The 16890-nt window shown below is 41.2% G+C and overlaps 1 protein-coding gene across 1 annotated transcript in view; it reads left to right on the top strand.

Moving 5' to 3' along the window:
- The window catches only part of Pik3ca (phosphatidylinositol-4,5-bisphosphate 3-kinase catalytic subunit alpha), a 69335-nt gene that overhangs the window by 35172 nt on the left and 17273 nt on the right, over positions 1-16890 (top strand). The window contains exons 2-10 of the mRNA XM_021157563.3: positions 4429-4856; positions 5453-5662; positions 6145-6395; positions 8047-8292; positions 8950-9035; positions 11058-11163; positions 11910-12062; positions 12146-12280; positions 16243-16367. Of these exons, the coding sequence (XP_021013222.1) occupies positions 4505-4856; positions 5453-5662; positions 6145-6395; positions 8047-8292; positions 8950-9035; positions 11058-11163; positions 11910-12062; positions 12146-12280; positions 16243-16367 (1664 nt within the window). The 5' untranslated portion in view covers positions 4429-4504. The remainder of the gene's footprint in view (positions 1-4428; positions 4857-5452; positions 5663-6144; positions 6396-8046; positions 8293-8949; positions 9036-11057; positions 11164-11909; positions 12063-12145; positions 12281-16242; positions 16368-16890) is intronic.

The following is a 16890-nucleotide window of genomic DNA, read 5'->3' as shown; positions in this document are numbered from 1 at the left end:
TTATGGCTAGGATCACATTGCTTATCAATGGAAAGAGAGTTAGATTGTGAAAATTACCTGTAACCATACCATTATACAGTAAGCCATAAAATCAACAACCTGTCTGTCCTATTAGCTTTCCCTTTTGTTCCTAGAAAACAAATGAGATTCTGGGTTATTGTGTTAACAGGTGTTCAGTGATTCTGTGATGTGGACTTTATAGCACTAGAGCACTAGTCAGTAAAAAAACAACAAAAAACAAACAAACAACATAAACAGCTACTGTGTTAAGTGTGGCTGTGGTTTAGCTTTGTTTGTATTTTAACTTTTGTATTCTTGCAGAAAGTCAGTACTCATTTGGCATTTGTTTTGGAGGGAGGAGTTAAATGTATTTTTAAAACTTTCATTTAAGTTACAGTTAAGTGCACAGGATTTGATTTATCTGGGCTTTTTTTTTTTTTTTTTTTTTTTTTTACTAGGCGGTGAATTTTCTTTTAAAATATAGGGGATACATGGGACTAGATAAAGAGTTGAGTGGTAAATGTGCTTGTGCTACAGACCTGAGGACCTGAGTTTGAGCGCTACACCCACAGTAAACTGCACATTATGGCATAGTTTGGAAAGGAGATGATCAACAGATTTGTGGGGGTTGCAGGCCAGCCAGCCTCATCTACTTGGTGAGTTCTAGGCCATTGTGAAACCCTTATAAAATAAAGTGGACAATAATTAAGGAAGATAGCAATGCCAACAACTGTTTCCCCACATACAGGTGCATGTATACCTGTACACATTTAAATAAAAGCATGAGAGACAAAATTGTTACATTTAAATCTGGTTGCTCCAATGGATCTCTTCTGTAAATTTGAAGGGTATTTTCAACTTCCAAAATATATTTTTCTGCCGGGCAGTGGTGGCGCACGCCTTTAATCCCAGTACTTGGGAGGCAGAGGCAGGTGAATTTCTGAGTTCGGGGCCAGTCTGGTCTACAGAGTGAGTTCCAGGACAGCCAGGGCTACACAGAGAAACCCTGTCTCGAAAAACCAAAAAAATAAAAAAAATTTAAAAATTAAAAAAAAATAATTTATTTTTCTTATATTTAGTCATGATCTTCCAGTTGTTGTTTCCCAGGGCTTACAGAAAGTTAATGATTGCAGGATTCCTCTGCCTTGCCACCTTTGATGTGCTGTCACTGTGGAGCACCTCATGACCATTTGTCCATCTTTGAGAACTGCTGTGGTACAGATATCTAAGTAGGTTGGGATCTTAGTCTAGGTCGTGCTGCCTTGGACATTTAGGTGGTTGTAGTAGTCTCTACTGAGGGTAGGAATGAAGGTGGAGAGGAGAACCAAGTACAGGAGTGTAGGATGGATGGATAAGTTAGATGTTGGTGAACCTGAAACTGAGGGTGGCAGGTCTGTAGATTGTGTCATGCCCTTCCCCCCCTCCCTCCCTCCCCCCTCCCTCCCTCCCTTCCCTGTTTAATTCCAATGTTTCTATACTATGTTCTGTAGGCTATCTTCTCTCCTACTTCCATTGAGTCAGCGGGGCACACTGTTTATAGGATCTATTCACCATAGCTTTTCTTCTGCTCTGGAATTCAGAACTTCCTCTAATGAAGGCCTCTCATTCTTCCTTACCTACTGTGGTGGTTTGAATGAAAATGACCCCCCAATGACTCATAGGGAGTGGCACAATTGGGAGGTGTGGCCTTGTTAGAGTATGTGTGGCCTTGTTGGAGGAAGTGTGTGTATGGTCTTTGAGTAGGGATGGTCTTTGAGGTTTCAAATGCTCAAGCCAGACCCCTTGTCACTCTGTTCCTGCTGCCTGCCGATCTAGATGTACAGCTCTCAGATACCTCTCCAACACCAAGTCTACTGGCACACCACCATGCTTCCCACCATGACAAGAATGGACTAAACCTCTGAACTATAAGCCAGCCTTTTTTCCTTAATAAGAACTGCCATGGTCATATTTTTACAACAATAAAACCTAAGACACTACCTATCCAGCACCTAACATGGTCTTGGGACAGAACCACACCCTTGGTGAGGAACCAGTATCTCTAGTTCCTGTGTGCTGGTATCATGTGCCACATGATAGAGTGACCACATTAGTAGGATGTTTGGGCCTTTTCATGTGTATGAGTTCTTCATCTGAATGTATGTCTGTGCATGTGTATATGGCTGGTGCTGATGGAGGCCAGAGAAAGAGTGAGTTGGATTCCCTAGAACTGAATTAGATGTGGTTATGAGCTTCTGTGGGCTAGAAACTGAACCTGAGTAGGGTCTCTGACAGAGCATCGTGCCCTCTTCCTTGCTGCTGTCTCTCCCTTCCCCGGTACCTTCTCACTTGGCATCTCCTGCTTGACTTTTGTGCTGCTTGACTTCTCAGTCTCACTGAGTGGAAGAAACCCTAGAAACAGCAGGAAATTGCCTTCTGTTTTCTCTTTAAGAGGAGCCTTGGAAGGCATGTGTGTATGGGGGCTGGGACTGGAGCACTGGTACATTGTCCAGATGTGGTCAGAGGACAGCTCTGGGAACTGGTTCCCTGTGAGATCCAGAGATTGAACTCAAGTCATCTGATTTCCATGGCAAGCACTTTTACCCAATGAGCCATCTCAACAACTGTAAGCTTGTATATTTTAAAGGTTTTAATGGTATCTTCCAAATGAATCCCCAAGACTGCTGTCATCTAAAACTGAGAGTCTTTTGAATCCTATAATGCTTAACAATTCTTAAAATATTATAAGTACTTAATCCGAAGTGGGGTGACACAGAGAATTAGTTGTAGGTCCTTCAGTATCTAAAACAGTCCATCTAAAGAATATTAAGAATTGGCACAGCTTAATCACCATGCTTCAAGGAAAATAATTGATGATATTTTGTTATGTAACAATATACTTTAAAAACCAAATTGGGGGGCTAGGAGTGGCACCAGCCTTTAGTCCCAGCACTTGGGAAGCACAGGCTAGCCCAATCTACAGAGTAAGTTCCAGGACATCCAGGCTACACAGAAAGAAGCCCTGTCCTGAAAAATTGAAAACCAAAACCAAAACAAATGAGCCAGAGAGGTGGATTTTCAATTAAGAACACTTGGTGCTCTTGAAGAGGCCCAGAGTTCACTTCCTAGCATTCACATCAGGCAGTTCACAGTCATCTGTAACTTCAGCTATACCTGTGTGAATTTGATGCTCTTTTGGCCTCTGCAGTTACATACGCACACATGCACCTTTAAAAACAGAATGGAAGCCACTTCTAACCCCAACAGTCAGTAGGTGGAATTAGAAGCATCAGAATATCAAGCAAGGCTAGTCTTTGTTATATCAAAAATTCAAGGCCAGACTGGACTGTCTTAGACCTTTTCTCAAACCAAACCCCAGAGTGGTCTGAAAGTATCACTTAGACAGACAACCCAGCCCCCTCCAACAGAAAGGAAGTGACAAGGACTGGAGAAATGGCTTTCAGTGTGTGCTGCTCTTTTGGAGGAAAAGAATTTATTTCTGTCACCCACATCAGGCACTCACTACTGCCTGTAACTCCAGCTCCAGGGAGATCTGTTCCCGCTGTCCTCTACAGGCGCCTGCACTCACATGCACACATTAAGATTTAAGATGGAGCCAGGCGTGGTGGTGCACGCCTTTAATCCCAGTCCTCGGGAGGCAGAGGCGGGTGGATTTCTGAGTTCGAGGCCAGCCTGGTCTACAAAGTGAGTTCCAGGACAGCTAGGGCTACACAGAGAAACCCTGTCTCGAAAAACCAAAAAAAAAAAAAAGATTTAAGATGGAAAGACTAAGCCATTTAATTTCACATGACTGCATATGCTGGGTGAAGAGAAAGAAGGAGGAGTATCTTGGCTGTGTTTATACTTAAATAAGTCAGGACCCGTTACCTAAAAGATGTCATGTCTGTGGCATCCTAAAATGATGGGGTATCAATGGTAGCAGTGGCAGAAGCCATCTTCATGTGTGCCAGGCAAGTGCTCCACTACTCCATCACATCCCTAATCTGTTGGCTGCTACTGCTTGAGACATACTTGCTAAGTGTTCCAGGCAAGCCTTGAACCTGCAAATAAATCCCCCGCCTCAGCCAAAGGAGCTGAGGTTGCAGGCCTGCACCACCAAGCCTGGGGAGATGGTAATTTCTGGTTGAGTTACAGCTTGCTTTTTCATTCTTTCCATTGCTTGTTTTTATGAGACCCAGCTTAGAAAACCTATTCAATATTTTAAATTTTTCATTAAATCTAATTAAATGGAGGTTATTTTTCTACTGTCTTCTGTAATAAAATCTGTGTAGCCTAGTTTAGAGCAACCATCTAGATTAAAACACATAAGTTACTACTGCTCTGATTATTCAGACAACAGGTCGTGACCATTTGCACTTCTCAGTGCCGTCGTCAGTGTGTGATCAGAAATTGCTTCTCTCTAACAGGTGGTTTTCTTCTTTTGTTCAGGGCACTGTTTGGAGACAGCCATAATTCTGACTCCATAACGCGGTTTTCTATGTAAAGTTTGCAGAGGGTCAGAACAATGCCTCCACGACCATCTTCGGGTGAACTGTGGGGCATCCACTTGATGCCCCCACGAATCCTAGTGGAATGTTTACTCCCCAATGGAATGATAGTGACTTTAGAATGCCTCCGTGAGGCCACACTAGTCACCATCAAACATGAACTGTTCAAAGAGGCCAGGAAATACCCTCTCCATCAGCTTCTGCAAGATGAAACTTCTTACATTTTCGTAAGTGTTACCCAAGAAGCAGAAAGGGAAGAATTTTTTGATGAAACAAGACGGCTTTGTGACCTTCGGCTTTTTCAACCCTTTTTAAAAGTTATTGAACCAGTAGGCAACCGTGAAGAAAAGATCCTCAATCGAGAAATTGGTATGATATAATTTTCAGCTAATTGACATTGTCATTGCTAAACTGCAAAAAACTATGATGCCTCCTCTTTATTTTATTATTAAGATACTTTGAATTATTACCTTTGTAATCTTTGAGTAGATTTCTATTTAAAAATATAAAGTAGGGTTTTTGGTTTTTTGGTTTTTTACTACTGAGCTATAGAATTTTGTAACTCTTTGATATTCTGTAGGGTTTTACTTAAGGGAAACAATTAGTAGGAGGACTTAGATTTCTTATTAGCCAAGTTTTATTACTCAGAAAAAGTTGATAAAGATCCTATCATAATATTAATCATAATATTAATGGATATATGGACAATGCATATAATTAAAATGCTTGAGGCCTCATCAACTTGTTTTCTCCTTTCTCTCTTCCTTTCTTTCTTTCTTTCTTTTTTTTTTTTTTTTTTTTGGTTTTTCAAGACAGGGTTTCTCTGTGTAGTCTTGGCTGTCCTCTTAAAAATGGATTTATCAAAAAAAATTTTTAATTCATAGAAACTTTTCTAAATGTGTGTAGTTCTCAGTTTGTAAAAACCACTTCAGACCTACATTCTTTATAAACATCATATTTTTTAGGTTTTGTTATTGGCATGCCAGTGTGTGAATTTGATATGGTTAAAGATCCAGAAGTCCAAGACTTTCGAAGGAACATTCTGAATGTTTGCAAAGAAGCTGTGGACCTGCGGGATCTCAACTCGCCTCATAGCAGAGCAATGTATGTCTACCCTCCAAATGTCGAGTCTTCCCCAGAACTGCCAAAGCACATCTACAACAAGTTAGATAAAGGTAAGGAGGCAGTCCCCGCAGCAGATGGTGTATTGCTGTAGCTGTGCTGATTGCTGCACAGTTGCCTTTTGGTAGCTGGATCATGTACCTAAGACAAGGAAGGGCTCCTGCACCCTGAGAGCTGAGTGTGGAGTAATGACTTCTGGATAGCAGTCACTCCTTCTTACTGACTCACCCCTTGCTTATCTCACTGACACTCAAGAACTGAGTTTAGAATTCACTGTTGCATAGAATACTAACAGAATTAGAGCTGATTCTCCTCTTAAAGTTTAATGTGGCGTTACGCCCAGCCATGGGTCCTTGTGATCCACTCAAAGAGGAGCCTTGGATGTTGTGTCTTTAGGCAGATCTTTACCTCTAGTTGGATTAACTAGACATGGTTTCTGGTTGTGCTTAGAGGAACAGTGAACACTTCTTGAAACGTGTCTTCAGAGAAATGAAGTAGACCCAGCGATGCACCTAACGGTGTTTTTTGGTTACAGGACAAATCATAGTGGTGATTTGGGTAATAGTCTCTCCAAACAACGACAAGCAGAAGTACACTCTGAAGATCAACCATGACTGTGTGCCAGAGCAAGTCATTGCTGAAGCCATCAGGAAAAAGACTCGGAGCATGTTGTTGTCCTCTGAGCAGCTGAAACTCTGTGTCTTAGAATATCAGGGCAAGTATATTCTGAAAGTGTGTGGCTGTGACGAGTACTTCCTAGAAAAGTACCCTCTGAGTCAGTACAAGGTGAGTGATGGTGCCACACCAGAGCTGCACACCACAGTGTGGATGATTATAGTTAATTTTAGGAAGCACCACTTGTAAGCTTGTTTTTATTAGTGTACTTGACTTTTGCTTAATACTGATAGTGAATGAAGCCAGCCAAGTCTTGTACCACTGAGCTATATTTATGACATATGTGTATTTTATGTGTTGGCTCATATTCACCCCCATTGGGATGAGTGAATTTCCTTACACCCACTACTGTGTTCTCAGCCAGTCCCTCGTCTATTTATGTTTATGTTTAAATAATGCAGTTATTTTAGAGTTGGAAGATATAGCAGTTACACTAACCACAAAATACTCATTTCATGACCTACCTGCTCCTAGCAAAGATGTGGGGACAATACTAAAATAGAATCTTGGTTTATTACATTTACTACTAACCTTCTTCCTCTCTTTCTCTGTTCACTGAATAAATCCAGATGAGCAGCAGTGGTAGCATACACACACCAGTTACTACTTAATAAGAGACAGTGGCCTTTAGTTGGTGATAAGCGGGAAAATAGGGAGTTATGATGTATATACAGTAACATAGGCTAAAAATCCATGTGTAGGGGCCAACAAGATGGCTTAGTGCATAAAGGCACTTGTCACCCAGCCTAATAACCTGAGTCAAACCCTGGGACTCACGGTAGAAAGTGAGAGCCAGCTTTTTGAACTCTATGCACTCTCTGTGACATGCATACAAGGACACGTGTACACATATGTACTGGGGCTCTCTTAGGTGTGGCAAGATTGAGCAGTCGGTAAAGTGTTTGTGTATAAGTGTGAGGAGGACCTGTGTTTGGACCCCAGCACCTCATAAACGCCAGGCATGGCCGGCAGCCTGTGTCTGAGGATCTCTGAAGTTCTGTGCCCAGTCAGCCTGGCCTTGGGAGCTCCCCATTCAGGAAACGATGCTCTCTCCATGAAGGAGACAGTGATTGAGGAACATGCCTAACCTTGAACTCTGCAGACATACAGCCTGCTGTTTCAAAAGGGAGACCCACCCGTTTAACATTTTAAAAAATAACTCTGTTATTCTGAGTCTTGTTTACTTACTATTTTCATTGTTTGGGATTTTGTTTGCCTAAGACAGGGTCTCATATACCCCAGGCTGGCTTCAAACTGGTCATGTAGTAGCTAGAAATGACCTTAAGCCTTCATCTTCTTCCATCCACTTCCCAAGTGCTAGGATTACCAGTGTAGGTAACCATACCAGTTTATTTATGGGGCTTTATTGTTTCAATTCAGTAAATGTTTCTCAGGAACTACTTGGAGGGAGTAGGGTGGGGTTTGACCCTGAGAAAGGCTTAATTTTCAGGGTTGACATGCACTGTCAGGGTCACCAAAGGAAGCTGCTTTTCTATTACAGTGATCGCTTCTGATACTGTTGTAGTGTTTTGCAGTTAAGAGTAAAATAATAGTATCAAAAGTTGGCCCTAATTTTTTTATTTTATATAAATATATTCAGAGGTTCTAACTGCATTATAAACAGCTACTATCAAGTGTTGTCTATGTTTAATTTTTCAAACCACCTTTGTAAATCAATGTGTAAATATTCATAATATTCCTACATGCTGTCATAGGAATGAAGTGCCTTATGTGAAGTCCCTCCCTCTGTGATCTCTTACAGTACATAAGAAGCTGTATAATGCTGGGGAGGATGCCCAACTTGATGCTGATGGCCAAAGAAAGCCTATACTCTCAGCTGCCAATTGATAGCTTCACCATGCCTTCATACTCCAGGCGCATCTCCACAGCCACACCCTACATGAATGGAGAGACATCTACGAAATCCCTCTGGGTCATAAATAGTGCGCTCAGAATAAAAATTCTTTGTGCAACCTATGTAAATGTAAATATTCGAGACATTGATAAGGTAAGGCCAATGCTGAGGTTTGCTCTGTGGAAGTCTTTTTGTAATTAGCCTCTGTGGAGCACAGTACAAGCTGTTGACCTCTGTATTTTTTCAGGTGACTAGAAAAACACAAATCTCAGAAAATAGAAACAGTTCATGAATTCTGTTTGAGGTATACCTGCCTTCCCTTTCACACAGCTATGGTTCTGTCTATAATTAGAATATACATAATTGTAGGCTTCTTAAAGTCAATTATTTTTAGAGTCTGTTTAGTAAAACAGTGATTAGAGTTAAAGAGGGCCTTTTTTATAGTCTTTATTTAATCCCATTAAGTGAATATGTTGACATCTCATAGCAGAGCTTTTAATGTCTTTGTGAACTGTTCGTCTAGCTTCAGGAGTTTGAAGTAACACCTGATACCAGCTTATCTTGGAAAAGGAAGGTCTCTGTATTTCATGCATAGTGCCACAGGCTTGTAGCTCTGTCAACTTCATAGTGGTCAAGAGGCTCTATCAGTTCATTGTAAAGCTGTACAAAGAAACCATCTGAACAGAACTCTTCATTTGCATTGGTTCTGATGAGTGTTGATTTACCCATATATAAGTGTGTGTGTGTGATACATGTATGTATGTATGTATATACATGTATATAGTGTACATTTTTCTTTCTTCTTTTTAGATCTATGTTCGAACAGGTATCTACCATGGAGGAGAACCCTTATGTGACAATGTGAACACTCAAAGAGTACCTTGTTCCAATCCTAGGTAAGAGGGTGTTTACATGTGTTTCATGTTGTTAGCTTTATGCAGGTTATCTGTATTTCCATTATTTACATATAGAACATAAGGACTTCTTGTGACTGGCTTCGATCTTTCCATTGTTTCAAGGTCAAAGACTTGCTCTTGACTCAAGACCTGAACTTTAAGGCCGTCTCCTTCAAATGGCTCCCAGGAACAGGCACTTAGGAATTCAGTTAGAGAGTCTTTGAGTGAAAACAGTCTGCTGTGGGAAAGCGGGTTGCTGGGCACCATGGGCTTCATTCTTGCTTAGGCTTGCTGAGGAGAAGTGAAAGGCGGTTGGTCCAGAGCTTGCAGGCCTCCTGTTTCCTTCTCTTTCTTGTGAGAGATTTTTGAAGATAAGAATCAACCCCTTGACTGAAGATGGACTTTATAGAATGCAGTAGAGCTAAGTAGTGAGACCTCAAAGGAATTCCACAATAAAGTTAGACTGAGATCTGACAGTCAAAAAAAAAAAAAAAAAGGCAATCTTTATTACATTCCCAGCATTGATGAGTGTCCTAGAGCCTAGGACAAGTTCAGGGTGACAGTCCCTTGTCTGTCAGGGTGAGGAGAGGCAGTTGTCACCTTACCTGAGCCTGTAGCTCAATCAGGGCATCATTGAGGGTAGATGGTACACATGACAACAGTTTCATATCCTGTTCTTCAGACTTCTTGTTTGCTAGAGTAGGGGGTTGGCTGATTGTAGGAGATTTTAAAGGAACAGTATTTTTGAGGAATCAATCCAAAGAATTCCAGGAGCCCTAAGCAGGGGCCCCAGAATAATCTGTCCTGGTTGTTTCAGAACCAAGGGTAACACTTTACAAAAGGAAGAAGTAAGATTTCATAGTAGTTGCTACTGTGTTGACATTTAGAAAAACTAAAGTAACTATTAAGCCTTCTGCCTTTTACTAGCTGTGGGAGGAGGATCGGGAGTGTAGCTACATCTCTAGCTACATAGTTGCTCAGAGACAGCCTGGGCCTCACTGAACACACCCTGACCAAACAAACAAGTTATAAAAGTCTTACTTGTAGTCTTTACTTCACAAAGTTTCTAGTTAGCACTGGAGAGGTGGCTCAGCAGAACTGCTCTTCCTAAGGACCCAAACTCAGTTTCCAGCATTCCCATTGGGCAGCTCATAACCACCTATAACTCCAGTTTCAGGGAATGCATCACCCTCTTCTGGCCTCTGCAGGCACCTGCACTCACATCCTACAAACACAGCACACACAAACAATAAACGTTTATCTTTCAAAAAAAAAAATCTTTTTTAAAGTAGAGGTTAAATCCATGGTAATATGAAAGGTAGTAAAGCATTTATAAAAATAAAATCAGAAATTAATATGAAATTATTGGAAAGATAGGAGAGTAGACTTGGAAAAAATGTTAAAATTTTATTTATTTATTTTGTGTGTTGGCCTGAATGTATGTGTCCAGCCTGTGGCTTCTGCACCTTTATTTCAGTGTTGGATTTGGGTTATTAAGTTGGAGGATATTATGGATAGTTAAATTAGCAGTCTGTGGATAGCACATTCCTGTGTTTTGTTCACAGTGGAGCTGGGACATAGAGTATACATCTGTTCATTTTCCAAGGCTTTCCAGTTTCCGTTTGGTTATAGCAAATGATGCACTTAGTCCTAGTGCATGAGGTTTCCACCTAGTGCATTCCTTGCCATCTGTCCTTTGTCCTGTAGCGCGTCACCCTTGAGGTATGACAAATAATACTGACTCAGACACCACCCCCACCCCAGCTTTCTGAGACAGGGACTTACTGTGTAGTTCTGGCTGACCTGGAACTTGCTATGTAGGCCAGGCTGGCTTCAGACTCATAGCATACCTTAACCTCATGAGTGCTGGGATAAAGGCCATTCTACCCCAACTTTTGGTCATTTTTATACAGTTCTGAAATGTATCTTTGTTGGATTGTCATTTGCCTTGTCTTTAGTGTTGATGCAGTATGGAGCCATGTGTACACTCAGGATAAAGCTTGGTTTGTCAATTTTCTATAGGTGGAATGAATGGCTGAATTATGACATATACATTCCTGATCTTCCTCGTGCTGCGCGCCTTTGCCTTTCAATCTGCTCTGTTAAAGGCCGAAAGGGTGCTAAGGAGGTAAAGTATCACATTATGTAACCAGCTGTGGCTCCCCAATCCCCCACCCCACCCCCACCCCCCCACACACACACTCTCTGGTTGGTTGGATGGTTGTTGTTTCAGCCTAGTCCTGTCCTAGTCCCTTGGACACAGAATTGCTCTCAAGTATGGATGATAGGCATGTACCACCATGGTGGGTTTTTGTTTGTTTGTTTAGTAAAATGCTAATTGACTAAAGCCTTGGGAAATATTAGTGACTTTCTCATTTAAGAGTGTATTGGAGCCGGGCATGGTGGTGCATACCTTTAATCCCAGCACTCGGGAGGTAGAGGCAGGTGGATTTCTGAGTTCGAGGCTAGCCTGGTCTACAGAGTGAGTTCCAGGACAGCCAGGGCTACACAGAGAAACCCTGTCTCGAAAAACCAAAAAAAAAAAAAAAAAAAAAAGTACATTGGGAGAGCCTGAGAAGTCCGTTTCTGATGCATAAGTATGTCATGAGTTCATGTCAGTATAATTTGTTAACCACACTGAGTGACTGCTGGAGTGACCACACACCTCACTCTTGGGCTGCTTCACACATCCTTTTGAAAATAGAGAAAAGGCAGGACAAAAAGCCTTTCAATTTTGAAAAGCCACTGTGGTTTTGGTAGACTTTGTGTTCCTTTGGTTATAGAGATGACTGTTGAATTCTCCTCCCAGAGAAGCATATTTGGAAATGTGTGATTTATTCACAGAATCGTGAATATTTTCTTTGTTTCATTAAGGAGCACTGTCCGTTGGCCTGGGGAAACATAAACTTGTTTGATTATACAGACACCCTAGTGTCCGGGAAAATGGCTTTGAATCTCTGGCCTGTACCACATGGGTTAGAAGATCTGCTGAACCCTATTGGTGTTACTGGGTCAAATCCAAATAAAGTAAGCCTTTTGTTTTCAGAAATTAGTTTGTTTATGACAACTAAGCATAATATATATTCAATAACCTGTGTTCTCTCTTATAGGAAACTCCATGCTTAGAGTTGGAGTTTGATTGGTTCAGCAGTGTGGTGAAGTTTCCAGACATGTCTGTGATCGAAGAACATGCCAATTGGTCCGTGTCCCGAGAAGCTGGATTCAGTTACTCTCATACAGGACTGGTGAGGACACCCTGAGCTTCCTATGTCTCCGCAGCAGTGTCTAGAGATGAGCACGTTCTTCTCTGTGTGCAAGGGTTGTGTGGCTCAGCAGTCCTGGTGTGGCTACTGTTGAGCTCGGTAGTAGGACTTCAGTAAAGAACATTTTCTATATCCTTGTATTCCACCTGTACCTGTTTATTCTTGCTTTATTTGAAGCCCTGTTAGATGCCACTGTGTATACAACATTGGTGTAGATGCTCTAATGAAGTTGTGGATCATAGAGCATGGTATGGTGAAGGCACAGAGGTGAGAAGAGCAATGCTATGCTGAGAATAACTGAGGTGTGAAGGACGTCCAGGGAGAGCCTCTGCGTTAGCACCAGAAATTGAGGCTAATGTATAAACACGAGAGGAACTGTGAAGCAGCAGAAGCAGCTTTCCATCACACCACAGTAGTCCAAGTCTCCAGACAGTGTTCCTGTTCACTTCGCTGTCTAAGCTTGAGCACCAGGGTTAAGAAGATCAAGAACGGCTCACTAAGCTTGCTGATTAATATTGAGTGGAGGTTGTGACATGTGTGTGCCTGGCCAGGCATAGTGACAGTGAATAACAGCTCCTTTCCGAAGAACCCTGTCAGACAGTTTAAACCAGTTGTCTTCCTGTGTACACAGTGTAAACACAAAACAAAATAAACTAAAAGCATTTCTTTTTGGAGCAATGGTAATACTTTGTAAGGATTGAGATTTTGTGAATTATACTGTCTTTTATTTTTATAGAATATAGAGAACACTTTGGTTTGCCATTTAGATATATAAGAAATGTTTCGAAGTGTAAGAAAATTGTGGAGCCTTAGTCTTCCTAGATATTAAGGTACTTTTCTATTTCATTGCTTCTATGCTCAGGGGAGACCTAACCAAACACAAAGATGTAGAGGAGGAGGGTATAATAGCCTGGAGAGTCAGCAGAACACGCCAGTCAGTAGTGACATCTCCAAGAAGAGTGTACAGATTTAAATGAGTCTGCAAATAACAGGTTTATAAAGGTCCCCCCCACCCCCCGTGATGTCTTTAGACTTTAATTAGACAGTGTTCTCACTTTCCCTCCTTGGGAAAATCATAGGAATGTGGGCATCAGTGTTTCTCAGGCTCAGCCTCCACTGAATGCCAAGTGCATCCTGTTTGTAGATTATGCTGTGTGTGACAGAATGCTGAACCATATTTGTGGCCTCTGAACCACTAGCACTAAACTCACGATTAAAAATGTCTCCAGAAATAACGAGAAGTCCATGGGAGACAGGGAAAGTCACCCCACCTCAGAGTCACAGCTTCAGACTTGATGGTGAGACTTGTCAAACAGTGTATCCTCAGTAGGATAAAAGGAGTGGGGAAAGTATTTCCAGTGACAGATAGTATTTATGTAGAGTTAGTAATCGAATAAGAGTGATTCAATCTCTATATTTTGTGTCAAAAACTCTATCCCATATGTAGCATTTATTTCATGTTCCATGATGTGTATCACTTTTTATTACTATAGCATGCACTGAGAAAAACAAGGAAGTTGGCTATAAAAAGATGGCTTGGCAGATTAGAGCACTTGTTCTTACAGAGGACCCATATTATATTCATATTTGATATATGTGTGTGTGTAATATATATTACATATGTGAATATACACACACACACACATATATCATGGCTCACAGACATCCTGTTCTAGGATCCATTGCCTTTGTCTGACCTCTGCAGGCATAAGACATGTACACAGACCACAGATAGACATTTGTAGATGTAAAATAATTTTCTTTTTAAAAATCTAAAACAGAAAATCGAGGAAGGGAAGACGTATTTTGGGCTCCTGTTTAGGGGGTCTTTGTTCCTCATGGAGGGGCAGGTGCATGGAGCAGAGCAGCTTCATGGTGTTGCTCCAGGTGGCTGCTGGGTAGGAAACAGAGGAAGCCTAAACACAGCCGTTGTCCTTCCCTCTGCTCTGTCCAGGTCTGAGTTAGCTGATACTCCTACCTCAAGGTAGGCTTTCCTTACCCCCCACCCCCCACCCCCCTCTGGAGTGTCTCGCGGCCATGGTGTGCCTTACTAGCAGAGCTTCGCTCAGTCCACTCATGCTGGGCATCCATATTGAGCACCATACTGTTCAGCAGCAAACTTTACTCCATACATTTCTACATGACGAACTGTAGAAGGCAGATAGATATGCAGAGGCCTATGAAAGTAAAATAGTGATGAAGAAGTCTTTCCTTGATCATGTGATTTTAATATAAATGAAATGATTTATAATGAAATGATGAAATAAATGATTAAAATGATTTATAACTGTTGAACATGAAAAAATGGCCATCTTGTTGTTTTCAGCAAAAGTATGAGCCATCAGTGTCAAACATTGTGTTATGACAGTGTTGTTTATAGTTTGACAAAGATACCTCAATGTGAATTTCAGGTGAGAAAACACTAAGTTTATTATGCTTAGATTCTCATTAAAATACATAGTACAATTGTCTTTCCTGATTTTCTGTAAATTATTTCATATTAACATAAACATTTCAAAAATACAGAAGCAGATGGAGTCCGTTGCACGCTGATGATAATTAGTAACGATTTAAGACAACAGGTTTCTGGTCTAGACCCATGTAGCCTCCTAACTGATTTCCCTTCTTTTTTGGAATAGCTGCAAAAGGCGACATGAAACACAGATGAAATCATGGCATTCATCCCTTAGGTAGCTCTCAGGAAAACACTTGTCAGTCTAAGCTGCCAGCTCACATGCTAGACCCCGCTCTCCTCTGCTGTCTCTGACCTTAGCCACTGGCTGTTGTTCTCCCTAGCTGTCTTCCGGTTTCTCCATTAGAAAGACTTCCTGTTTAGAAAACTCTGCTACTAGAATGGGTACTCTTTGAGTAGGATCTACTTTGTAACACAAACAGCAAGAATGAAACTGGGCGCAGAACATACTTAAAAGTGCTTGTTCAATGATAATGTTCACTTAGAATTTCCTCATTCTGTTGTATAACTTCAGGATGCATGAGTCCATAAAGACCACTAGCAAGGAGGACTCCTTTTGTTTGTACTGTTCCAAAAGGCTAAAAAGATATATAATAATTTGTATTATGTACTAAAAAGCATCTGTAATCACACTTCAGATGTCTTGTGTTTTGTAAGTGGTGGGAAGTGTGTGTGCATGCCCCAGCTTACATGTGGAGCTCAGAGACAGCTTTGTGGAGTAGGTCTCTCCTTCCACCATGTGAGTCCCAGGGATGAACCCCAGGTTGTTGGGCTTGGCAGTAAGCATCTTTATCTAATCAGTGTGCCTCTCATGGGACCTCTTGGTTTTGTTTGGTTGTTTTGTTTCATTACATGGTAATACTCAGGGATTATTTGGGGTGTTTGTTATTCAAAGACTTAGAGTATTTAGAGAGAATAAATCTATCTTTTTCCTGGGATTACATAATAACTTTGTTACTTTTTGTTTAGTTCCTTAATGTTGAGATGCACAGTGCTTTAATGATTGAGCTCATCTTCTCATCTTTCTTGGTTGACATTTACATTTAAAAGCTTGCCAATAGTTAGTTATGAGGATGATTTAGCAAGGAACATGAAAGGGTTTGCATTTTTATTTTAGGATACTACTACCTTTTCATCTTTCTGTCACAGCAGTATCAATCAGGCTATAGTTAGTGGAGTGTAGGAAGAGCCTCATCAGGGAGAGGAAGAGGCTGGCTTCCTTCCCCTTCGCCCAGTCTAGGCTGGGAGTCACTGTTCTACTTGTTGGTGGTGATAATAGTCACATACCTGCATCTGTTCTACAGGTACTATTTTAAATGAGTTGAGTGAGAATAACAGATTGTTTTTGTAATAGTTAATAAGCTATGTGAGGCTTATTAAGCACCAGTTTGCTTTTTCAAATATGTATTCATGAATGTCCAAGGAAATCCATGGCAGAGAAGTTCATATAAAATTGAGCTTTATTTTACAGAGTAACAGACTAGCCAGAGACAATGAGTTAAGAGAAAATGACAAGGAACAGCTCCGAGCACTTTGCACCCGGGACCCACTGTCTGAAATCACTGAACAAGAGAAAGACTTCCTATGGAGCCACAGGCAAGTGTGGGGAGTGAGGCTCTCAAGGCTGAAGGCCGAGGGACCTTCTTCCTGTCAGGGACACCATGTGAGTGACCCAGCACACACATCATTTGGTTGTTGTTTTGGAGGTTGAGTCTCTCACTGTAGTCCAGGTTAGTTGTGAGCTCAGGGTATAGCCAGGCTGCCTCTTCCTGGAAGTCCTCCAGCTCAGCCTCCTAACTGATGCTGGGATTACAGGTGTGCCCCATAACTCCTGGCTTGGTGTTAACCATATTTCTTACCATACCTAGTAGAATAAACAAGACATAATTGAAATGTTACTTTCTTTATTGATGGTGACCTTTTCAAAAGTATGGATACAGATATTTCTTTCTAGAACAACATTCTATGTTGATACTTAAACATTTAAAAGTTGGGGTTTTTTTTTTTTTGTTTGTTTTTTCTTTTTTTGTTGAGGCAGGGTTTCAGCCCAAACTGGCCTTGAACTGTAGTTAAGGATAGCTTTGAGCTTCTTAGGCTCCTGCCTCTACCTCCTCAGTCC

This window comes from Mus caroli, unplaced genomic scaffold (genome assembly GCF_978045245.1).
Source record: "Mus caroli unplaced genomic scaffold, Mus_caroli_1 scaffold_3, whole genome shotgun sequence".
NCBI lineage: Eukaryota > Metazoa > Chordata > Mammalia > Rodentia > Muridae > Mus > Mus caroli.
The sequence above is the reverse complement of the archived record's forward strand: the minus strand, read 5'-3'. Positions and strand labels throughout refer to the sequence as shown.